The following is a 25,043-nucleotide window of genomic DNA, read 5'->3' as shown; positions in this document are numbered from 1 at the left end:
TGGATTGGCATTGAAAGTTTATCCATTTCAGAAATCTATACATTTAGATACAAAAGGGAATTAACACAAAAATTTACATATTTGCAACTCTTGTATTACACAGGTAAAGAGAGTGTTATGGTTTATAAATGGATGTTTACAATTAAAAAATCTTCTGAGTGTAAGGTTGAGAAAACAATCAAATATTTGAATATGGCCCCAAAGAGAGCCTACTATAAATATGATTGTATGACACAATGAAGACAATTATTCCCAGAGAAAATCTTACTCTGTAGACAGTTAGGTGTGAATATTGCATAAAAACCTTGAACTTACTCTGATATACATATAACTATTTGCCAAAAAAGTTTTCAAAATGCTCTCTTGGTTTAGCCTTCTTTAGAGAGGATCAGGTATCTATGATCCTCATATTCCACCTGATGAGTAAGGAAAATTCCCTAGGGACTAAATCCTTGTTTATTGTTTTCATAAAAAGTGAATTCTTATTCTGTAAGGGCTTTGTTATGACTTTAAAGTTGTGACCATCTAATGGTAACAAGATTAAAGTGGGCATGTATAAACTTTTACAAGTGTTGTAAACATTAGCAGAGTATGAGACCATTATGACAGCATTTTTGGATCAACAGAATTACTTAAAAGACTGTTAAAATAAATTTCTTCTCCAAAAGTAATTTTGGCATAAACATCAAACCTTTGTATTTAGGATACCTGGCCCCAAAATATTAGGAAACAAATAGTAAAAGCACCCTGGTAATGTCTGTCATTGATAGTATATTAAAAATAGATTATTTATTTTTTTTAATGCAACTACAAACTGAGTAAAAATTCTAACAATGGAAAATTGGTGGTAGCAGACTAGGGTAGTGTGTTTTACCTAGAACAGAAAAGAATTCAATGGGCTGACAACCTGTTCCTAAGAGTGACCACAAGGATTTATGGATTGATAGTAGCATCACAAACATGGTTTCATGTGTTTTTTGTGCTTTGTTTGAAGAACCTTTGACTATGGTGATGTGAGATAAAACTGCTAGCAGGAATTTGGAACATTCAAATGGCTCCCTTTGCTTCCCCCAAAAACTCAAGTAACCCTTTCTCTTTTCTCATACCCTTTAAAAATACCAGTGGCACAAACCCTTCTAGTTCAGAACTCGGTAATGGGGGCTCCCATGAAAGCCAAATTACTGTTGTTCCATACTTATCTGAAGTGCATGTCATTAAGCAGTTTTTGGGATGCCACACCCATACCAGCCAGATAGTACCTGATAGTGATTACTGTACTCAGAAGGTACAAGGATGTAAGAGGTGGCTTAAAAAAAAAGCCTCATTTCCTGATCATCTTTACCTATAGTAAATCAAATATTTTGTAGAGAAATCTTCATTATGTACATATCAACTATACAAGTAATACAAAATATCTCAGTTGAGCACCAATGCTGACTTTAGGTGTAGTACCTCCAAGTCAGAGTATTAGTATTCCCTATCACAAATAAATTCTGACATAATTTCATTTTCTAGATCAGTTGTATTCAGATCACTTCTTTGTTCATGTGCATCTCTGACATTCTGAGGATATTAGTAATAGCAGCAATTTTATAAAAGGTGTGGGTATCCTGGACAGCTTTCACAGCATAATCAGTTCAAATCTTCGTAAAAGGAAAGACCATAAAATCCACTGATCTGGACTTCAAGGTTTCACCAGAAGTTCATTAAATGGAATTCATATAACGATTCATGTGAGAATAAATGGTGGAAGCAGACTCAGTTTGTGTGTGCAAACAGCAGGATGTCCAACAGTGGCAGGAGTCCTGTCCTCAGGGGTGTCACTGAAGCACAGCTGTCACGTCACCTTGGCCTCGAGTAACCATAAGGACACCTGAGCATCAGGCTGTCATGACTGGGTAAGACATGAGTGCTGTAGTATTCCACCAAACTTCCCATGTTCAAAAACATGATGTCTGAATCCAGGTAAAACTTGTCATCCTGTTGTAAAACAAAAACATGTGTAACTATTGACAGTAATGGAGAAAAAAGGGCCAGACTATAATCACCAGAGCTCACTATTCCTCTGCAAACTAGTCAGTCACACAAGTAAGTTCAAATTAAACTCAGGAGTTTAATAGGATTTGATTGGAGCTGAAATTTATGATGATACAGGATACAGCAATTAGAAAACCCAGATGTGAGTACTCAAACTCTTACCCTAAATCAGATATTTGAAAATCAGCTGATTTTTACTGTCAGAGATGGGAACAAATTTAGACTTTAACTTGTTCATTCTGATATTTACCAATGTGCATTCCCATTTTATACACACAGACATAAATAATCTGGAGATGCATACATAGTGCATTTACTGACCTTTTCAAAGATTCTGTAGTTTCTCACTTTTCCTGGAGGTTCATCCCATACAACCAATACCTCGAAGAAGAAAAATGCAATGCATTCAGTCTGTGTTACCAAGCTCTTCTAAGTCAAGGTATTATTGAGGAATTAATTTAAATTCTGCCTTTTTTTTTGGTTTTTTACAATCACTGACATTATGATAGCGATTCTCTCATATTTTCTTGCTTTAAGAAAATATCACATCTAAATTGTTAAGTACTTTGTGTATAAAATGCAGTATGTCACAGCAATTGCAATTTACCTTTCCAGGCTTCGTAGATGAGTTCCTAATACAGTACAATCCATTTTGTGGTTGTCCTTGTGGGCTACTAGCTTTAAATATCCTAAAAAGAATAAACAATGACATATATTATAATTTTTTATGTGCATGACAAATTGTTAGAACTCAAATAAATACAATGTTAAAATTCTCATTACAAATATCTGTTTTGGGTGTAATAATTTATAGTAGATGATAGCTGAAAGAAAGTCACTGTTGAATCAGCAGTGCAACTGAGATCATCTGGCTCTCTGGTCCCATCCAGCATCCTGGCAAAACTATCTCCTCCAGATGGAGCCAAATCACATTGCATTCTCATCTGTCAATTGATAGATGAGCACTGAACTAACTTCTCTACAAAGTGATTTGCATGTTAAATATTTTAGTGCATGCTTTAAACACAAGTTATTAAAATGATCTTTGGACTACAGGTCAGTACAGGTTTTTGTAGGACTGGTAAGGAACTATTTTAAAATCACATTTTACCTTTCAACTTCAAAGGATTCCGAGGTATTAAGAAATATTGAAGCAGGCAGCCCAACCTGTAAAAAATAAAAAGAAAATAAATCACTGTTAAGTCAATGACAACTCAAAACCCTAGCAACTGGTTATGCAAATAAGCTACAGCCATCATCTAAAATGATTAACAGTGATTTAATCTTTATGCTTCTTTTTCCTTTATATCCAATCTTAAACTCCATAACTTGTCAAGGCCTTCACTAAAGTTCAAAAAGAAATTAATAAAAACCACACAGCACTGTGTTTTCAGAAAGTTACTCTTCTCCTGAAATAATGCACTTTAAATATTCCCAAAGGTACACATAATCAAGGAAAAATATTCTTTTAGAATGGATCATCTGCTTGATCTTACTTTTTCATAATCATCATCATCATCAGAGTTATCATCAGGTTGGCTTGGCTTGGAGGGTAGTGCTGGTTTTTCAAATGAAAAACTTCTAAAACTTTGTCCATCTGGTGGTGATCTCCTGGCAGAAACAGAATGAAAACTGAAGGATACCTCATCAGGAAAGCAGAACAAATATACACAAAACACTGAAGGAATAGTAAAACTAGAAGTGAAGTTTCAGTTTAGCCCCCCAAATAATGGAATCCTAGAATGATTTATGGTAGAAGGGACCTTAAAGACCCTCCTGCCATGGGCAGGGATAACTTTCACTAGGCATCCTTGGAGCCCCATCCAACATGGCCCTAACCAGGGATGGGACATCCACAGCTTATTTGGCAATCTGTGTCACTGCCTCTCCACCCTCCCAGCAAATAATTTATTTCCAAAATCTAAACAGAGCCTACATCTCCCCTCTTTCAGTTTAAAGCCATTCCCTCTTATCACTCCATGCCCATGTCAAAAGTCCCTCTCCATCTCTTTTGTAGCTCTTTTAGATACTGGAAGGTGTTCCAAGGGTCTCCCCAGAGCCTTCTCTTCTCCAGGCTGAACAATCCCAACTCTGTCAGCCTGTCCTCATAGGAGAGGTGCTCCAGCCCTTGGATCAACTCAGTGGCCTCCTCTGGACCAGTTTCAACATGGTAACATCTTTCTTGTTTTGGGGCCCCAGAGCTGGAGGATGTACTTGCAGATTAATTTAGATAATTACAGATTAATTTGGGCAAGAAGAGACCTCTAGAGATCATTTAGCCCAAGCTCCTGCACAAAACAAATCCATTCAGATCAGCTAGATTCACTGCAGATTTTCAAATCACAGGCAAAAAAAAAGCACAACACAGAGAGGGATAGTGCAGGGAAGAGACATCGATGTTGGTATGAATCTGAGTATGTCTAAACTTGTTAACTAATAAGTGATTGAGAAACAATAGTGCATTGTATTTTCATACTTACTGTAACTGGTGACATAAAGATTTCTCTGTTCTAGGCTTGACTGCAGGGGGCTGGTGGCTCGGCACAGGTGGCTTTGGGAGCACTGGTGGCACAAACAGTCCAGGTTTACCATGTTCCCGTGGCACTTTGGGCTCTGCCAGCTTTTCAACAAGCTGTGACAACTTGGGTTTATTGCCTGGCAGAGGAGGAGGAGTCCGTGGGGAAAGGTTTAAGCTTTTTAGCTTCTCGCATGCTTCTGGAGGAGCAAGGACTTGTGCTGGAGGCAGAGGCTCTGGAGGCAGTGGGTGAGACCCTTTGCCACTTGGAGGCTTTTTGAACACAGGGAGAGGGGGCACAGGGGGAGGCTCTAGCTTGATTTCAGGCAAGCTTCTCTTCGGAGGTGGTGGTGGCACTGGTGCACTTGGTTTGCCAGAATAGGAGTGTGCCCTCACTTCTAAGGCAGTTTTCCTGATGTGAGGAACAGGTGGAGGTGGGTATGCAGGGGGCAGGACCATATCTACAGAAAGAAAACCAAAACACTTGACACACTGAGGGGGAACACAATATGTCATCAAAAGAGACTTCTCAAATCCATTTTCTATGTGATCTAAGATATTTCACTGGCATTGGGTCTGATAGTACTCAAAATGCTGGTTAAGAATTTAACTTTCAACACAATTCTGAAAGTTATAGATAATAAACTACTGATATTTTTCTTCAGGCATGGCTTATGATGACTTGGCAAAGACTTTTCACTTTGTAGTCTGTTTTGTCCTTAAAAGCATTACTGCTCCTCCAGATACAGGCAGGAGGCTTGCAAGAAAGCACACCCCTAAAGGCATGTAATGCTTTCTGTCAGTGGTTACTGCTGTTATTACAAACTTCTGACCCTAAATACCTCTCAAGATTAGGTATCTCTGCATGACTTCAGTTATTTTGCCAATTGGAATAGTAATGTCCAATACAAAATGATAACCTGGCATTCCACATGAATGTTGCCTTCACTGGGGCCCTTCATGGGGCTTTTTGTGAGGGAAATCAAAGAAATCACATCCATACCATCTTTCACTATGTCAGAAGTATCCGGCTGCAAATAAGACTCATCCTCTTCCTCCTGGTCATAATCTGCAGATAAAAATCAGTGTGTCAGACTCTGATAAATACTCTTTGAACCTAAGAAACCAAAGAAAGAGTATCAAGCACTTAGGGCTCTTTAAAACAAATATTTTGCAGGTGTTTTTTCCAAAGAGGTGAAAAAAAATGGTTTTGGTCCACCTCTCTGCTATCTAATTGTGTCCTTAAATTTTAATGTCAATTAAAAAAGCCATCACTTATAACAGAGGCTGATAAAGTATACTGCACATTATTTTTTTTTTTTTTCAATTTACAAGTTAAAAAATTGGTTTTTGGTGACACTTTCTAGTGTTCCAGCCTTCCTGAGAGAAGTTCAAATCAGTTGCAGAGACACAACTACAAGCACTTGGGAAAAACCATTGCCCCCAAAATGTAACCCTACCACAGAAAAATGTATGATTTTGCAATATGGAAGATTAAACAAGCTTAGTGATTTACAAAATTTTAATTTTTTTACGTTGCACTGCCATAAAAAAAAAAGCACCACAACAAATGGCTTGAGTGGTTTCAATGTTGGCTTTAACTGTAAATCAGACTAACCAACCCACAAAAAACATATTACTTCTAGGCAGTAATTTCTCATTGATTAGAAGAGAAGCCTGAAGGACAATATGTAGAATTTTCCTAATTCAAACTCCTACTAGGCCTCTTACTATCATTCACCTGGCATACAACTCTCCCCTCCTATAAAATGACAACTAAACTACAGCCCCACATGAAATGCTGATGAGTCTGTTCTCCTTTGCTGGCAGCAATGGGGCCGGATTTCCTAACAAGACCCATTCCTGCCTTTTCGTCCTAGTCAGGAAGAACAGTCAGGAATTTCCTCTCAGGAAATGAGTCCTTGCTCCCATCAACATTGCCCTTAGAAATCTGTAAGGGCAGATGGGGAAAGGCCTAGAAAAGGATCTCTGCTGAGCCTCAAGGCAAGGTTTCTCATGTTGGTTTTCACAAACATATTTCTTGACTATGAACACAGTTGCTGAAATATGCTGTGAATTTCAGTCATGTCCTCACTTTTAATTAACCTCCTTAAAGGATCTGAAATTCTTTAGTTTATTTGTACCAACAGTTAATGGCTCAGAATACCTGTTGCTGATTTAAAACTACAACAGAGATACACCTTGTAAAAAAAACCCCACCAGTTACAAACTGGACCAGTTAACTTAAGCTACGGGAATAATTCCTGCAGAATTCAGAAGAAATAAATAAGCAACAAAGAGCCCTTATTTATCAGTGTCTAAATTTGTCACCTTCATTATCTGCTGAATGATGGGAATACTTGATGTCAATGGGACGTTCTACTGAGCCATAGAAACTGTCTGCATCTGAACCAGAGTCACTGCAAAAGAAAAGACAGAGTTACTTCTGTTTAGCAGGACTGCAGCACTGGAAAGGAATGCTGGAAAAGCAGAAGCAATCTGTTCCTATTTCCCAATTAACAGTCAGATATGTTCCTGCTGTGTTTTAGAAGATTTCATTTCTTTTACACAAAGCTGATATTGAAATGTTCTTTGTTTAAAGATTTGGTTTTTCTTCATATTCTTTAAAGTATAAACTGGGAAGGGCTTTTCTTCTTGAGTCTTACTGTGCCTCTCCTTATTTAACAGAAAATAAATTGTAGGTGCAAAAAAGCCTAAAACACCATTGTAAAGAGCTAGTGCAAAAGGCATAAGAAATAAAGAAGTAAAGAATAAGGGTTTATACCTGAATTCTATTAATGTTTCTTTCTTGTCATGGTAGTGACCAATTTCTCTTCTCAATGATAGCATCCAATTCTAAACAAAAATAAAAATACGACATTCAACACATCAATATTTAAATCATTAAATGCAGATGTATCTTGTCCTCTGTAAGAACAAAGAAACTGTGCAGGGAACATACATTGAAATAGTATTTATCCACGACTTTTTATTGAAACGAGTCAGCAGTCAAATGTTTTGACTATCTAAAGTCCTGTAGGAAGATACTGAAGTATTAATTTTCAGTTTGCAAATTTCAGGCTGTTATTCCTAGAGCTAGATATACATTCAGAGTATGTTTATGGGTGAGAGATTTCACTGAACAGTTTTCAGAATTTATCAAAGGCTCAACGTATCATTACTTTTTCCTTGGTGAAAAATAAATATGGAATATTTATGCAATATGGAGAAATTCATGCCTTATAGTATGTCACAGCCATTCCCTAAATTGCAAGTTGGATTAACATTAAAACTTCAGACATGACTTTCAGAGGAGCCCAAAGAACTAGGTATACAAATTTCAGTGACAGCTGCATTTCTAGTTTGTTTAGATTTTAGGGAAGTCCAAGATTTTATTTTTGCTTCAAGTAAAATGCTATTGCAAAAGAAGAAAGTTACCTTTCTTTCATCTTCAGAAGAAGCTGAAAAAAACCACGTTCTGTGCTTCTTGCTTATGTGAACTAACTTGAAAGGAAACACATTGCTTGATGTTGTCTCCTCAGCTGCCCGCATAACCCTGAGAAACACAACAGCCAATACTGAAACACCTTAATCTGTAGGTAATGCTGCTCTGCAAGTCAAAGGCTGACAGAAAGCAGCTCTGCTGGCCAGTTTTGCCTTATGAAAAATAACCTCCAAGCCTAGAACATCATCACAGAAATCCCCACATGTGCATTTGCAGTACTTCTCCATTAATGTGGTAGAAGGGACAATGCAAAAGGAAGAGCACTTGTTAATCCACCAGCCAGACTTTTATAAACAGCTGCTTTGACCTGTTCAAGAGTTAATGAATCACATTAATTCATGTGTCACACACTGCAAGAGATACTCAGGGTGCTTGTGGCCCTTATTCAAGAAGTTACTATTTCAGATGAGAAATCAAAACATTTCCCATGAAAATAAGGAAAAACTAATAATAAAGGCACACTTCATTTTTACATGCTTCCCTTATAAACATTCTCCACATTTTTTATTACTTTAAAAAAAGCATAACCTAACTGTTTTTTTTTTTTTGTGTGTGTAAAGAATTTCTTCATTTGGGACTGTTATGGAAAAAAATAATTAAAAACCCTTTATGCAACTACTCAGTCTAACAATTCTTTCAGTTCAAATTCTTTTCCAATAATGCTTATCTGTGCCTTATACTAATAAAGATCTGGTCCTTATTCTGACAAGGTCTCTACAAGGCTGCTAGAATGAAAATACATAAAAAGGAATGAATGTTCTCATGCATTTACAGATTTCATTGTTCACATTCATGCAGATAGCAGAAGATGGTGTAATGACAAAATTACAGTGTGGGTTTGTTCTACAAAATCATTAATTTTTTACTGGCTGCAATGTTTGCAAGTGCATTTCCTTAAAAATATGCCATTGTTGTGCTCTGTTGGAAAAGCTCTCATAATTTAAGACAAGGTAATTCCTTATTCCACAAGTCTGAGAACATTATACAGTACAAGATATACAAATACAATAAAACTGCAGTGGTTAGGATCAATACAATAATGTTTCTCTACATTCCCTCTCTCCCATTAAACATTTTTTAGCATCAATTTCAACTGCAATTCCCTAAAGTTAGGTTGGACTTGTATTAGTAGGCCTTGAACTTACTCTGCAATCAGCTTCTGACAGTTCTGGCTAACTTGAAAGCCACATATTTCTGTCTTCAACTTGCAAGGTAAATATTAAGATTAAAATGTGTAGTGAAATGAGTCAGATACTTTGCACATGCATTCTCTTATTTATCTCTCTGTAGTTGATACAGTTTCAACCCTAACTGCAGTTGCTCAATCAGTAACTACATACATTTTCTCTTGTGATCCCTTTCTGGTCAATACAGAACAAAGATGTTTTGTCTGAAAGAATCCACATCTCTCTGTATGTACACTGTGCATTAATTAGTAACAGAGTAAGGCAATTCCAATTCAAACAGCTTTTCTGTTAAATTACAGAAAGAGAAGGCTATCTACTTGTCAAGCACGGGAAATGTCATATATACAATTTGAAAGGAAAGCATTTCTTGGAATCTGACATCAATGCTTAACCCAAATAACAGATGTAGCTCTCTTTAACGTCATTAAAAATGAAACCCATAGCCCCTAGCAGTAAGTAAAAGGAGCTTGGGTGTTAAACAACTTCCTTGGCACTTACCTGTTGTAACCTTTCAAAGAAAATGCACCCTGGGGAGATGCAGATGTGCTGCTCTTAAAATAGTAGATACATCCCTCGTGGATAATCACAAATCTCAGTGGCCCTGAAAAGATAACAAATAAGCAAAATAGAAATCCAAGGGCAGCAGAACAACTGAACCTCTTAGCATGTGTAGAATTATTGTTTAAGAATTTAGTATTCATATGAATCACTGTAAATGAGCACAAACTTGTTATGATCAGTCACATAGTGAAGCTGTCCATTTGCAGAATTTCAGGACTAAGGGGAATATTTGATTCCCTCACTGGAGAGGCAGCTGATCTGAAAACTTCAAAAGAAGCCTCAGAGACTGGAGGCCTGACCTCCACCTGTGCTCCTTTATCAGTGGAATAAGCAATAGCAGGAAGGCAGCCACAGAATACAAATACATCTTTACATCCATCCCAAAAATACGATCTCCCTCTTTTCTTTCACCTCAAGTACATAATCCTGCCAGTAAAATTATATCCTGTTTTCTTTTTTTTGAAAGTGGCCAAGACTCCTTCCTTTATCAAAGGCAGTAGTCTTTGTTCTTAACTATCTAAGTATAGTTTAACTATATATATATACACATGTATACTCAGTACAGTTTAATTATAGTTTATAGTATAAACAGGGATACTAAATGAATAGCATATAAATAAACACAAAATCTGAACTTTTCCCCATGTAAATAGATTCTGATTTCAGAAGAAATTACTGTTATTAAGTACAGCTCAGTGTTGGCAGTGAGAGAATTTCCATTTCACAACAACAGTAGGAGATGGGGATATTTTTTCCAGTACAGAATAACCAACTGGAAAAAAAGGCTGAGTACTAATTTCTTTCAGAAAAGAGTGTTTGAAATTGATACATATCCTGGGAATCTGTCTTGAAAATCTTACTTGTGAAGGACTTGACAAGAGAACTGAACAGCAAAATAAAATCAACCACAACATTTATTATATTTTAAAATCCATTTAGATTTACAGTTGTAAAACAATTAAAGGAAAATCTTTCAATATGAGTCTTTCATACATATATTCCAGAACAAAGTGGAAAAACAACTTCAACAGTTTGCTAACATGAAATCTGTTACTGGCCCCAGAGGCAAATATTTAAAACATTTAATTTAGTTAATACCTCATTCAACTTACATTTCAGGATCTGCAGCTGGGTGCCTCCTTTTTTATGAAGATACCCTGCCTTGGTGACTCCTCCAGGCATCGTCAGAAGGTTTTGTGCTCCAATTGCCTTCATTGGGACTGGCCAGACCTGCTCCTGCAGGGCCATCATTCTGCAATTTAGATAATTAAAAACAGTTTAAAACTCAGATTTTACTTTAAGGAATGAGTACTGAGAAGCAAAGCTTGTTTCCTTAAACAAGCTTTCCAAACAACTAATGTGGTTCAGCACTCAAGAATGTAACACAGACTGGGTGTTCAAAGATTCCGGGAACTTTGTAATGTATAAAAAAAATGAAGTGCAAAAAGCCCCGATTTATTTTTATACACCTCTCAAAAGTGATTGACAGTTGTTGAAACAAAGGAAAAGTGCTTAGTAAATGTTACTTAAGTATTTATGTTTAAAAAATACTCCAGATAACACTGTAAGACTTAATCAAGCAGTTGACTGGAAAGAAGATTGGTTTCTTCTCCCAAGTGCTACACAACACATGTATATACAGAAAATGTAGTTTTCTGTACAACAGGGGAATCAAGCCAAGGTTTAGTAACTGCAGCATCCAATACTACTTACTCCTGATATTGACATGTTTTATTCTTTAACTCCTAATTCTTTAATTAAAGAATTAGTACATAATCTCATACTGGATGCTACATGTGACAGCATCCTGTGCAAATGAAGTTCCTCTCAGATTTCTGCAGGCTTCCATTTAATTTATCTATCAATTATTTATGTAATGCTCCACCAAGCATCTCTGCAGTTAGCACTCTTTCTGCTGTCATCTTAAACCAAAAAGATTCATTTCTGAGGCAGCAACTTATTCTGATATATCATTATGAGCCCTTTCTTTCTTCAACTGCTAACAGAACTAGGCTAAAAGATCTTACTGTGTCAGAGAAAGAAATCATGCGTGGATAGAATGGGAATTTTGACCTAGACATAAAAGAGTTTGTTATCATCAGGTGTAAGGCTAAAGACCTTTGATGGTAAAAGGCAAACTAATGAAGCTCCAGTTAATTAATTTCTGATAAAGGAATGATGGTTTAGAACTGATAAGCTTCCAGTGCAGGACTGAAATTTCATGGAACTTGTTCATTTCTCCTTCACCCAATAGGGACAGTAAGGGAGGTAAACTCTGAGGCTCAGCACAGAATCCAAGAGCCTCAGCACAACACCCTACCCAAGCACTTGCCCCTCCAAATGGCTTTTCCCTTTCTGAAAAGAACAAGGAAGTGTTTCAGATTTGTTGAGGTGCAACAGCAAAGTACTTATCCATTGTACAGGTTAGGAAAAACAAATGCAAGGCAATGGATCTTGCAGTGATCAGTTCAGGATTTAGATCTAACTGTTGTTTGCTGATGATGCATGTGCGGGAAAGGGTGGAAATTCCTAGCAATTTCTACCAGGAGAGTTTAAACTAAATTAAATTCTCTAGGCAACCTAAAAGGCTTGATCACAAAAAGTAGCTTTTGTTATGATGCACGTATAGCCAGAGAAGACAAGACCCAAGGCTCTAAAAAGGCTCTCATAGCAGACACATCAAGACACTAAGGTATCCCAATTTTCTCCCAGGATCTCCCTGCTCACCAAAAGGTAAGTTGCTTTTGTTCTACTCAGCTATATCCTTCCTTCTGCTGTTTCCTCCCTATTCTTATTAAATGACTGAGATCTTTCCAAGCTGAGTTATTTCCTCCTCCTCCAGAACAAAATTTCAAGCAATAGCAATGTGTCCAAAAAGGGGCTACTCATGCATTTAAAGCTTTCAAGAATAAGAATTTTAAAAAATAGTAGCAGAAGCTAACATCCCCCCTGCCCCCCTAAATCCTTCAAATTATTTCTCCACATTTTGCAGAAAAATGGAAGTGAGGGAAATGGAGAGTGTTACCCAGCTGGCTGCTGATGCCAAACCACATCAATAGTGTTAAGAGTGATTTCCTTGAAACAAGGATTGCAAAGGCAAGTCCTGGGCTTATTCTCTTAAGAATATTCACATCAATGTTTAAACATTAGAACTTAATTTAAGTTACTCCAGTCTGTTTCCAGTTATGTTCAGAAAATAGACTAAGTAGAATTGAAACCTTTTCATTCAGATAAATATACTTTGATGCTACTTTTCCTACATTAGTTCCAATGCCATCCAACAGTTTCAAGTTCATCTTAGGTCTTCCAATCCTCTGTACCTTTACTACAAAGAACAGAAGAAAGAACTGAAGCAGCCAGTCCATGGTGTGAAACTGTTTCTGTGTTCTGTACCTAGGCTGAAAACTATCAGAAGATGCAGAGTTAAATGTCTCAGAGAGGTTATCCAGAACAACCAGTAAGTTGAAATTTCTAGAGAGCCAAAGTCAAACACTGGCAGTAAGTATATGCTACCCTAGGTAAATACAGAAAGTAGAAATATTTGCCCTGGTCATGTTTGCCTTCTATAGGGGAGTGCACCAGACTACTCACTAAAGCATGTCTGCATGGACATTATCTCCTCTACCTGAAAAGCCAGATCTTAAGGCAGACAGGAAAGAAGAAGAAGAAGAAAAAAAAAAAAAAAAGAAAAAAAAGAAGAAAAAAAAAAAAAAAAAAAAAAAAAAAGGGGAAACAGAGGAGCGAGTAGGAGGAAAAGAAATAATCCAGTTCTACAGTGTGACGACTACAGGCATAACTGACAGGGACAGCAGAGTATCTGCTTCTCCTTTCCACAATCATTTCTTACTTTTGGCTACTTACTATGAAACAGTCCTGAAAATAGAGACCAAAACTTAGAACTTCTCCAGCCCAGCTAAGTGAATAAAAGAAGTGAGTAAAAGGAGACACAGCTGAAATCCATGCCACCAAGCACACATTACATGAACTAAAGAGCCCACCTAATGCACCAGGCTTTTCAACAGATTTCAAGGCAGCTAAGCCTGTTATCTGGATGTCAGTGTGGCTTATAACACTCCCCATCACATCTGTACACTTCTCAAGCACTTTCATTTGCAGATACATAGCAGACACTTAGGGAAGACTTCAGTATTCTGAGTTGAAATCTTTCAGCGAGGCTGCTAAAATGCATTTAAGTACTTGGACTCCAGTCCTGGACGGATTTTCCATCTTTTCTTGACTGTAGGAAACAGCTCTGTAAGGACAAATGTTGCTATTTTGTATCACATCGCTGGGAGAAAGCTGTCAAAACAAATCTAACTTCAGAATCTTTGTTGTAGGGGTGGGAGAGAAGAAGGAAAAAATGCAAGCTCAAAGATTTTTGAGGTCTTAGCATCTACAGTATGGTTGCCTTTAGCTCACCAAATGGTTCCTTCAACTCTTGATATTCCTGCTGTATCTTCTTTAACACATTTCATCAAGAGCAGATGGATGTTGGTACATGCCATAGCAGTCACTGAAGTCACTGCAGAGCTTGTTAACTTTGGCATTACTGAGACCAGAGGGATATTTCCCAGTGGTTTCTTATGCAGTTACATTCTTACACTACAAGCCAAAGCCCCCATTAGACACTTTCACCTCTGGTGCATAGGAGAGACTCTTCCACAGGGCTGACGACAAAGAAAGGGCTCACTCTGCAGCCAAAGCTCCTCCTGACACTGCTCCTTTGTCAAACACAAGGCAACATCCCCCATGCATTGTTTGGTGAAAGCTTCTACTAATAGCTACACACTTTATTCCTCTTCCCATTCACCAAGGACCTAAATGCATATTTTTTTGATCAATTTTTCCACCAAGTCCCAAACCCACTGCATGTGGCTACTGAATTAATCTGAATGGAACTCTCTGAACAAGAAGAGGATGGCAGCAGTCAGGGAAAGGTCTTGCACCACTTTGTTTCCCAGGTGATTCCTGTGACAATTCTATGCCTGTGAGAGAGATGAAAGGCCTTGGAGTGGAGTAGGAGAAATAGTAGAACAGCAGTTTCTAGGACGTGTTTCATTGTTCATGAGTGCTTTTGGAAAGGCAGAACAGAGCAATCAGCACTCTGGAGCCTGATACAGAGCTTATACAATCACTACTATAACTACTTCTTATATACAAACTATCTGGTCTACCAGACTGAAAACCAAACCAAATTGCAGCGTATTGCTAATGTATCAATAAAGTCAGCCCAAGTCTATCACATGAATATACTTCTCTCAAACACTATCCCAACAAACCACTTTTTATTTCAAAACACCCTGAAGTAAAACAGCACCAAGAAAAGTGAATTTACACACTTCATCCTGTAACCAGAACAGGGTCAATCATACACAGAAGTGTTTTCTGAATCATAGTTCTGCTACCAAGCTCAAATTTTGCATAGATAGCAGACTTCTGTTATTGTGCAGTAGGTATGTGTGTACATCTATTAGGCAATTTTAATCTATCCCCTCAATCACTGGATATAGAACAACTAGATTGAAGGCTAGGACATAATTTTAAAGGGTAAAAGTCCCTCCATCAGTAAAAGTAAAATTCTGCCACATTAAAAATCTGGATTACATTATAGAAGAACATTTACCCCTCTTGGCCCTAACAACTATTGGCATTCAGCCCAATTAGAGCAAATACAAGTGAATTCAATTAAGGATTGTATCCTGGAAAAGTCCTCAGTTCTTGCCTAACTTCAGCTGAAATTACAGCAGACATGATCATCTTGCAGTTTATAGGCATAAAAACATATTACCCTCATCTCTGAGACTACAGCTGCCAGTAGTTGTTTTAAAAATGCTCATTTGTTACAATAATATTTATGATCTGGCCCCATTTGGTCATGCTGGGAAAAAAAAAAAAAAAAAAAAAAAAAAAAAAACCCAGAAAAAAAAAACAGCCTCCAAAGCTGCAGTGCAAAAAGTAAACCTGATCTGAATGTGCAACAATGCTTTCTATGCCAATTACATCTGAGAACTTTTAAAACCTGTAATCTCACAGCCTCTAGTCTTTAAATTTTACTTGGAAGTAAAACCTAGCTAAGCCAGATGCTAGTTAACTTCTGAATATATAACTTACAAATAACATGACATATATAACACATAACTTACAGAAATGAATGTATTCCTCAAATCATGCAGAGGGAGACTGAAACATCAGTTCACCAAAAATGAGGCAGCATTACACACTGCAGAAGAGGGAAAGTTTCCCCTGTATGCTCTCAGTAATTCTGAGTTAGAATTCTTTCTCTGATTCAACCATCTAAACCTTTACCATCTGTTCTTAAAACTGCTTTCTGCAGAATTATCAGGTCTCTTGTCCATTTATTAACTATTCTCCAGTACTTCTGAGATACTTTCCCATACCTCTCCAACTTTTTTTTGGTTACAAATTCCATTTCTTAATACCTTTAACAGCCCCTTTCACGATACTCAAGAAGATTAATAGCACAGTACAAACAGTGAGGTAAAAAAAAAAAAAAAAAATCTTACAAGACAACGGGAACAAAGAAACAAGGCTGACTGAGATACACTGTATAACTAAATTTACTCTCTAACTTGCTTCAACTTGCTTTTTTCTGACAAGTTTTCAACCAACACCCAACTCATCTCTTCCCCCTCCAATTACTTATCATTTAATTTTCTGCATGAGTTAAAAGCACTTTAGCCCAGATACCGAATTCTACTCTTAGCTGCAGTCTGCTCTACCTGAAAGAGGAAAGATGCCAGAAACACGAGTCACAAAAAGCACTGACCTGCTGACCTTGTCCGACCGACACATGGTTTTTCTGCTGACAGCTTCACCGAATGATTGCTTCCTTTGCGATGCCAAAGCCATTAACAACTTATGACCCCTCTCCGGCATGGCAGGAACATTTCTGCACTTCTCCCACCTTTGGGCACTCCCAGGTTGACAGGCACAGCTGTAGCTGCTGTCTGCTGAACACCAAAGGAACAGAAGCCCTGCCCCAGCTGCTCGTGCATCTGCACTGTGGCCAAAGTGACGCCGAGGCAGTGACTTGTTTCCTTTGTAACTTCCTGTTCCCCTGTCAGTGGGCAGCGCTGTGTTTGTCAGATTTCCCGGCTTCCCAGAGAGGCTGTAAATCAATTCCCGCCCAGCTCCGACGCCTGCCTCTGCCAGACACCGAGCTAGGAAGCAGAGGAGGTTTTCCAGTGCTCACTTTCTTCCTCCTCACCTTTCAACCAAGCACTTTCCTATGGGAGAAAAAGAAAGTTGTCCTTTTTTCTCTCGGTGTACTCCAGCTCCCACACTGGCAGAGGCACAGCTCAGAAGAGCCTCCTGTGCCTCATGTTCTTGCACTGCACCACAGAACTGTAAGTACTTCATCTGTTTTCTCCCCCACAGCTGCAGTTTGTCCTTCCCTCTTCAACCCAAGATAAACAAAATAGCCATTCTGAAAAATTCTGCAGCATAGACATGCTTTAGAGAAAGTCTTGCTGGTACCTTTGATACCACACAAACCACAAAAGACAATAAAACTCAAATTCAAGAGGCTGACAGTGCACAATTGTCACAAGTGTCACCAACATCAGTTGTCATTGTTTTACACTTATTTTCCTCTGGAGTTCTTAAAAGGATTCAAGTGTTTCACTGACTTGTCTAGATTTAAACAACATTCCAGGCTCAAAAGTTTGAAGAGACAAAACTAACTAGCAAGTTTCAGAATGATGGACAAAACACATATAAGTATGTCAAGCAAAGTTTACTTCACATATTTTTGGGGAAACAGAGATGAATCTGTACCCCAAAATAGAAGGAAGAAGTCTCCATACAACATCTCTTCTTGTAAATTACCCAACAGTCAAAGCACGAAAGAAAGTAACATTTCAGATTCCTCTCAAGGCTGTATGGGCTAGTAAAACAGCTCTCTCACCATAGGGCATTCATTTGCACTCCTTCCATTGCCAGGCTCCATAGGGAAGGAAATTGAACCATAAATACCACACACAGCTCTTGTTAGCCAAGAGGATCAGCATATCAGAACACAAGATCACAGTGCTCTTCAATAAGGATCAATACCCAGCTTTCTCAGTGGCTTGACAGATTTTTCACACAGCAAATAATTACAGAGGACTTGGTTTTTGAATTAATTTCCCTTGCTTTATTTTCTACAATATCGGTTATCCATTTAAGGCACACTTCTCTAAATCAATCTTTCCTCACTGAATTGTTATCTAAGCCTACATTAGCATCTTTGCAAGTTATTTCTCCATCTTTGTAAAAAAAACCCAAAACCAACTAGATTTAGAATGACAGCAGTTGAGTATATGTAACACTGGAAAAAACCCTTCAGTTCCTCTTTCCCTTTTCTGATGTGACACACCTAACTCCTGGTTTTCCCCTCCAAACTCCACAACTTATAGTGGCACACTCTTTGGCTTCAACACTCCCATTAAAGCAAGTCCCCTTGAACCAACACATGCTCCTGAGGTACTGCTTTTCCTCTCCAACCTTTCTCATGCTGCCCTCTCTCTCTCTTCATTTTAGTACTCAGAAATGCAGCAAGATTTTTCATTTCAAGTTCCAAGATCCCATTTCAACTTCTCTGGTGATTTCCAACACTATTAAGATGGTCCCAGCCACTTCACACACACACATAAGCAGGTGTTCCACCAAAAAACAACCAAAGTTTAGATATTTAACAGTTTTGGGACACTGAAAATCCAGTTTAGCTCTCTAGACTAAACATTCACCAGAAGGATTGTATTTCAAAATTGCAAATAAGGAATCTAAAAAGACATGAAAACTGTATAGATTTGATTGACATGTCTGCCTGGGAAGTGAGAGTGTTAAATATATCCTCCTTCACAAAGCAAAATTCTGTTATGTATGGACTTTTGGTATAACATTTTCAGATTAATCTTCATTTGTCCCCACAAAATCAGTGTGAGAAGCAGCCTTGCACCAAGGTAGCCTAGGGAGAATTTCACTCCAAAAGAGATACTCAATTTCTTTAATGCTCTAAGGTGTCACTCAGCCTTAAAAGAAAGAACCAAAGCATCTGGAACCAACACTTGGATTTCATTCCAGCAGGACTGCTGCCTGAGGAAATCAGCCAATCTTCTCTGCCATTGTCAGAGCAGAGACAGCTCCTGCTGGCAGTCAAAAGCAATCCTATTTATCATTAGTTAATGGGACATGAGGGCATAAATATCTGGCAGAAGGCTGTCCTTGCTGGTATAAATTCACTTGTCTCACCACAAGGCTGTGTCTGCAGCAGGAGCACTTCCTCTTGCTGACAAATTTACAGGAAACTGCAAAAATGGACTGCTAATAAAAGCAGCACAAGAAGAGCACAGCAATAAGCAAGGCAGAAAAATTAAAAAGCATTTAAAAATTAAAATAGCATGAAAAATACTTTATTTCAGCTGCAGCAAGTCAGCTCAGTAGTTAAGTTCCAGTCAGAACAATATAAGGTTTCATACATTATGTATTTCCACAGAAGTCTACAGTATAATAAGGCATTAAGAAAGTAAGGGATTAGCAGAACATGTCCTAAGTTTGAGTCAGGAGCAGATTATTAGAAGTCTTATTATTTTATTAATTCTATCAAACTAGCTTAATTTTAAGTTTCTAGATGACAGTGGAAACACAGCCATTATATTGAGAGATAATGTATTTGTCAGCTGCATGCTTCACAACTGCAGACTGTAAAAGAGCAAGTGTACACTCACCTGAATCCTTCATCTATTAAGGCAACCTTGTGAAAATACAAATAAGCATGCATCAGAATTGCTTCTGCTGGGTGAACTGCATTATGTTTACAAAAAAATAATCAGCAACAAAGAGAAGAAATGAGGCCACAACTTCCAAAAATCCTCTTTCAATGTCAAAAGAACTCCTATACTTTAAATTTCAGCCTTCAGCTTACTTCAAAAGATATGAAGATATCCTAATAATATTTTTACTTATTTATTACATATACTTAAGATAGGTAGCTGAACACTTGATAATATATATTGAATCGAAACCCAAGAAACATTTAAAGCCAGAAAGCTTCCAAGTTTCTACTTATACTCCAATGGCTTCTAGGTTCTGAACATCTACAGACATATTGTTGGCTTGGAACTTCAGAAAAAGCCAGCCAGCACTGGTCTGCAATAAATGAGCCATGTCTCAGAGAATGAGCATATCAATTAAAAAAAAAAAAAAAAAAGTAAACTTTCTGTACTTTTCCTGACTGTTTCATCAAACAGTTTGGCACACATCCTAGAAGATGATATCATGATTTTGATTTTGGGATATAGTTAATGTCATGTATTGCTCAAACATCTGTAAATCAAAGTACAGCCACAAAGTATTTGCAGTATATGCATAGCTTCTAAAAGAGCAAATTGGATTGAGCAGCTGGAGGACAAGAACCATCTGCAAACTCCTGATATAAGAACATAATTATTTAACAGATTCACTTGCACCAGGCAGCCTTGAAATATAATGCCAGACTTACTTTATATTAATGCATTGTAGGGCCCCTCACTCCCAGAAAGTCATTGTGGAGCTGGAATGTGTCCAGAGAAAGGCAACTGAGCTGGGGAAGGGTCTGGAGCACAAATCCTGTGAGAGCAGCTGAGGACATGAGGGTGTTTAGCCTGGAAAAAAGGAAACTCTCACTGCCTCCAGTTCCCTTCAGGAGGTTGTAGCCAGGTGAGTGTCAGCCTCTTCTCCCAGGTATCAAGCAACAGGATGGGAGGAAACAGCCCCAAGCTGGGCCAGGGGAGATTTAGGTTGGATATTTGGAAAAAATTCTTCACAGAAAGGGTTGTCAAGCATTGGAATGGGCTGCCCAGAGAAGTGGTGGATCACCATCCCTGGAGGTGTTTAAAGAATGTGGATGAGGCACGTGGGGACATGCTTAAGTGCTGAACAGGTGTTGGTGCTAGATTGGAAGTTAAAACTCAATGATTTTAGAGGTCTTCTCCACCCTAAATGGTTCTATGAAATAAGGACTGAATTAAGATCAGTACAGCTGTTCCAGCAAAATTTTCGACGTTGGCAATTTTGTCATGGCAGCTTTTCAAGTTTAATGGATTTCTACTGAATCAAAAGGCCCCTCAAAATATAGGAAAATTCACCCAGGCAGTTGACTGGGTCAATTCTATGCCAGTCAGATCATACCAGTAACATTTAGTATAAACAATACCTAAAGTATAAGGCAAGTCCCAAAGATAATTTTCTAACTTTTGTTTCTTTTTTTTATATAAATTCAGATACATTACCAACACTCCATTTCCATTTACTATTGAAAATGGATGAACACATTCTTTGTTCTTTTAAATTGTTATTTATATAGAAGGTCCTCATACAAAAGACAGTAAATGCCACTGTGGCTATGATTAACTGGTCTTTCATCAGCGCTTGTAGAACAATTTAAAATATAATATAGGCAAAAAAATTATGTAACTAGCAGAAGTACAAACACAATTGCCAAGATGCTATTCCTGCAGACAGCTGCAAAGTATCTACATATAGATATTGCAAGTGGGAGTTTCCACAAATTATTTATTTCCTTGGCAGAAATTTTCAATTCCAAAAATTTTACTGCTAGGCTGGTTTGTGATTAACTGCACACAATTCTATCACTAAGGTACTGAAAACTGATAAGTTAGGAAGAACTGCTGGATGCTAAAATAATTTCTGCTTAGATGTCAAAACCGCATTATGCATTTTAGCTGATGGACCATTGAACTTTAGTAAAAACAACATCTAACTAAAGGCTTTTAGAAATATATAGGAAGGGGTCAAACATCCATTAGCAATTTTAAAGAATATCTGACAGGTACATTTAACCAGCAGACATCTTGCCATATGAAGTTAAGTCTGTTGTCAGGAAATATTTTTTCTGCTTCCTTAGAATTTTACTTATATTGATTTAATGTACATCAAATGTCCAAGGGGAAAAAAGAAGAAAAGAGATTTAATTTTTTCTGATACTAAGGCATTTTGGCAAGATACACAACATCCATAAGCTCATTGTATACCATGCTTGTACAAGACTAACATAACTGAGGTCCAATACTACTACAGCTAAAGAGAGTAATTTTTTCTAAAGGAATATGCACATCAACAATAAAATTATTGGATATAAGCAATTTTAAAACATTCCTGCTGTTGGACATTAAAACCAACAAAACCACATAAAGCTTATAATGTCCTTTTGAGTGTCGATCAACAAAAAATACAGTAAGTTCATAAACCTACTGACTCCAAAAACAAACTACTAATTAAATCCTAAAGAAATGCAGCAAGCCCTGGTTTAGAGGAAGCTTTGGTTATGTCATCTGAGAGTCCTTCAAGCCTGTGTTTCCCTCTCCTGGTGATTGCAGGAAACTTAGAGCTAAGCAAATAGACCTCTCCAAGCAAATGGCTGCAGCCAGCACCAAAGAGGAAGCTCAACTTCTGCTAGACCCTGAAAAAACAAAACAAAACAAAGATTTTCTATTTTTATTTTGCTTGTGTAGAGACTTTGGGTACAATTTAAAGACACAGTGTTAACTGCAAAGACACAGTCTGTACAACACAGTAGGTGGTGCCAGGTTTTAAATAATTATGCAGTGAAGCATCTCAGAGTTTGCTGTTCTCAGACTTGGAAACTCTGACTATGAACCAGAATATCCAAATAAGCTAATAATCATGCAAGTGTGATTTATAGAATCAGAAGCCCAACTGGGTTGCATTGCTAATGGACTGTCCCCACCTCCAGCAGCTTCTGCTCAAAGCCTCATGCAAGTAAGAAGGTGCACCAGGAACACGGATTCTTTATTCCAGCTACTGTTCCCTTTTAAATCATAATATGAACTTCTCCAAGTGTTGTGTAAAGCATAAGTATTTTACCACTCCCACCACACAAAACACTGGATCAAAGGATTGAAACAGGTAAGGGCATGGTTTACAGTAACCAGAATTTTAGGTTCCCGTGTATTTCGTCACTTAGGTAAATATCATCTTTGGGTTTAGTGGGTTTTTGCTTTGTTTTGTTTTTTTAACAAGTACCAGAAAGAAGAAATTCTGTAAGCTCATGCTTACTTTCTACAAAAGATGAACTAAATTATAAACACCACTTCATGTGTAGTTGGGGCTTTAAGTGAAGATTTTAAAATTAAAACAAATGTACACTGTAAAAGCTGCTCCGGAAAGACAGCAGTAAACAAACAGTTTTGATCTGCAGGACATGAGAGGGATAAAATAACCATAAAAATGTATAATCTCATGCAATGGGCTTCTTTTACAAGATAATTTGGATAATGGCCTTTTCTATTATCATTTCTTTATGGAAATCACTACTTCTTTCAGAAGGGTGACTAAAAAGAAAGAAATTAATTGCCACTAAAGCTTGTTTCAATGAACTCCAACAGCAAGGATTAGCCTGACATTGATTTAAGTCTCCAGAGCTGGAGAACTGCATTCAAAAGTGAGTTCAAGCAGGGCTATTTTCAAGCACAGAAGACATTCATATGCAATACTTCATAAGACACGAGCAACAACAGTCATATTTTACACCACAAACCAGATTGCCTAATCAAACATATTACTGCCATGGTGCCAGAAGTTTGCAGCAAGGCTTCTAAATAGGTACAAACCCCCAGCATAATATTATGAAAATAACAAACACATGACAGTAAGACAGACCAAAGACAAGGACCTAAAACACAAATTCTAGGTTGTTACTTCCATTTGACCTTGATGTAGCTCTTCTCAAATCAGTTCCTTTTGTGACCTGTCCTGAATGTCAAGACACAACCCTTACAAAGGCATTTATAAGAGTATAATTTGTTAATTCTTGAAAAAGTACCTCAAAACACTACAGATAATGGGAATGGATGCAATGGTACTGCACATATGAATCAAACCCTTTCCAAATCATTAATATTTCAGAGCAGGAAAACAAAGGAAAAATACCAAAATAAAAAAGATGTAATGCATCTTGCTTAGTGCACAGTGAATGAAAAACTAGAAATACAGAAATCCATCTCAGATTCCAATACCTCAGTCTCTGGCACTTGAAAATTACTCCAATAAGCCCCTGAGGTGCAAATTCTTAGGCTGGAAGAATATTCTGTATCTGTGCCAAGTTCTTACACTCCTAATCTCCTCAGATCTGACTCCATACAACTATTCCCATTGTCCCGTTAAGTGAGCTAAAAATAAAAGCGTTTGTAAGTGGGAACACCAGTTTTAAAAGATACTTCCACTTCCTTCCCATCAACAATTTTAAAAATTATTACAGACAAAAATCTGAATCTAGCAAGAGCCTGGAATCTTTTACCTCCATTATGCAGTCTAGTTAGAATATTCCCTCTCCTTTTGTAATTTGAAGATGCTTCTGAGTGTCACATTAACCTGTTCTACTGTAGAGAACTTGCTTATTTCCAAATCCTTTCTCAAACATCTTAGAGCACTGCCTATTCTTTCCATTCTCATGGTCACAAAGACAGTCCAAAGGTCATTTGTCTGATCCCTGGCCTCACTGACTTTTCACCACTGAAACAAACTTTTCTTTATTACAGACTAAAAAGAAAAATGCACACACACATAGAAATAAATATATGTACAGTTCTTAAAGAAACTGTGTATGTTATAAATGTCAGCAGTTCTTTGTCTATTCTTGGCAGGATGAGCTACATTGATACAAAGAATGCATTGCCTTTGTACACCATTCTTTTTTATAGTTTCCTTGGAAAGCTCTTTCAAAACAGTGCAGCCAGACTCTTTACAGAGATGACCTGGTTATGACAGATGGGCTCTTTCTTCACAACCTCCAAAATCTTAAATTTATGCACTGCCTGGAACTAACAGTTATTATGTCCAAAGGAGTCTGTATAGCATTCTTTCATTTCCAGGTTTTGGTTCTACACAGAATTTATATGGAGCATGTAACATTTTCAGCAAAAGCTTTTCAAGATTTACAGAATCTCTTCCTGCTGTACACATCCTAGATATGTCAGTGTATAGCAGGAAGGGTATAAGATAAGACATCCTAAATAGAAATCACTTCTTCTACACAATGAGGAGCTGAAGCTGGATTTCACTTGCACAAAGGAAATTCAGAAATTTAGGTCAATGGGATTGGTCCCATTTCAACCTAAGTAATCAAACCTGACATCTTTGTATTGTAAACAGAACAGTTCATCCAGACTCAAGCCACACATCACAGATGCAGTGATTCAGCTGTGGGGGTTAGTGTTAC

The 25,043-nt window shown here is 37.6% G+C and overlaps 1 protein-coding gene across 4 annotated transcripts in view; it reads right to left on the bottom strand.

Annotated features, from left to right (window-relative positions):
• Positions 1-25,043, bottom strand: part of SH3BP2 (SH3 domain binding protein 2) — a 36,167-nt gene continuing 11,124 nt past the window's right edge. For 2 of the 4 annotated variants that reach the window (XM_079305884.1, XM_079305885.1), the window contains exons 2-13: positions 10,918-11,057; positions 9,743-9,845; positions 7,991-8,108; positions 7,338-7,408; positions 6,884-6,972; positions 5,556-5,621; positions 4,518-5,013; positions 3,534-3,648; positions 3,149-3,204; positions 2,645-2,726; positions 2,359-2,418; positions 1-1,980 (exon numbers count right to left, since the gene is read on the bottom strand). In XM_079305884.1, coding sequence (XP_079162010.1) covers positions 1,843-1,980; positions 2,359-2,418; positions 2,645-2,726; positions 3,149-3,204; positions 3,534-3,648; positions 4,518-5,013; positions 5,556-5,621; positions 6,884-6,972; positions 7,338-7,408; positions 7,991-8,108; positions 9,743-9,845; positions 10,918-11,056 — 1,533 coding nt within the window. In that variant the 5' untranslated portion in view covers position 11,057 and the 3' untranslated portion in view covers positions 1-1,842. Of the gene's footprint in view, positions 1,981-2,358; positions 2,419-2,644; positions 2,727-3,148; positions 3,205-3,533; positions 3,649-4,517; positions 5,014-5,555; positions 5,622-6,883; positions 6,973-7,337; positions 7,409-7,990; positions 8,109-9,742; positions 9,846-10,917; positions 11,058-16,592; positions 17,053-25,043 lie in introns of those variants that run through there. The other 2 variants (XM_079305883.1, XM_079305882.1) reach the window with 2 other exon arrangements.

The sequence above is a fragment of the Erithacus rubecula genome (genome assembly GCF_903797595.1).
Source record: "Erithacus rubecula genome assembly, chromosome: 5".
Classification (NCBI taxonomy): Eukaryota; Metazoa; Chordata; class Aves; order Passeriformes; family Muscicapidae; genus Erithacus; species Erithacus rubecula.
The sequence above is the reverse complement of the archived record's forward strand: the minus strand, read 5'-3'. Positions and strand labels throughout refer to the sequence as shown.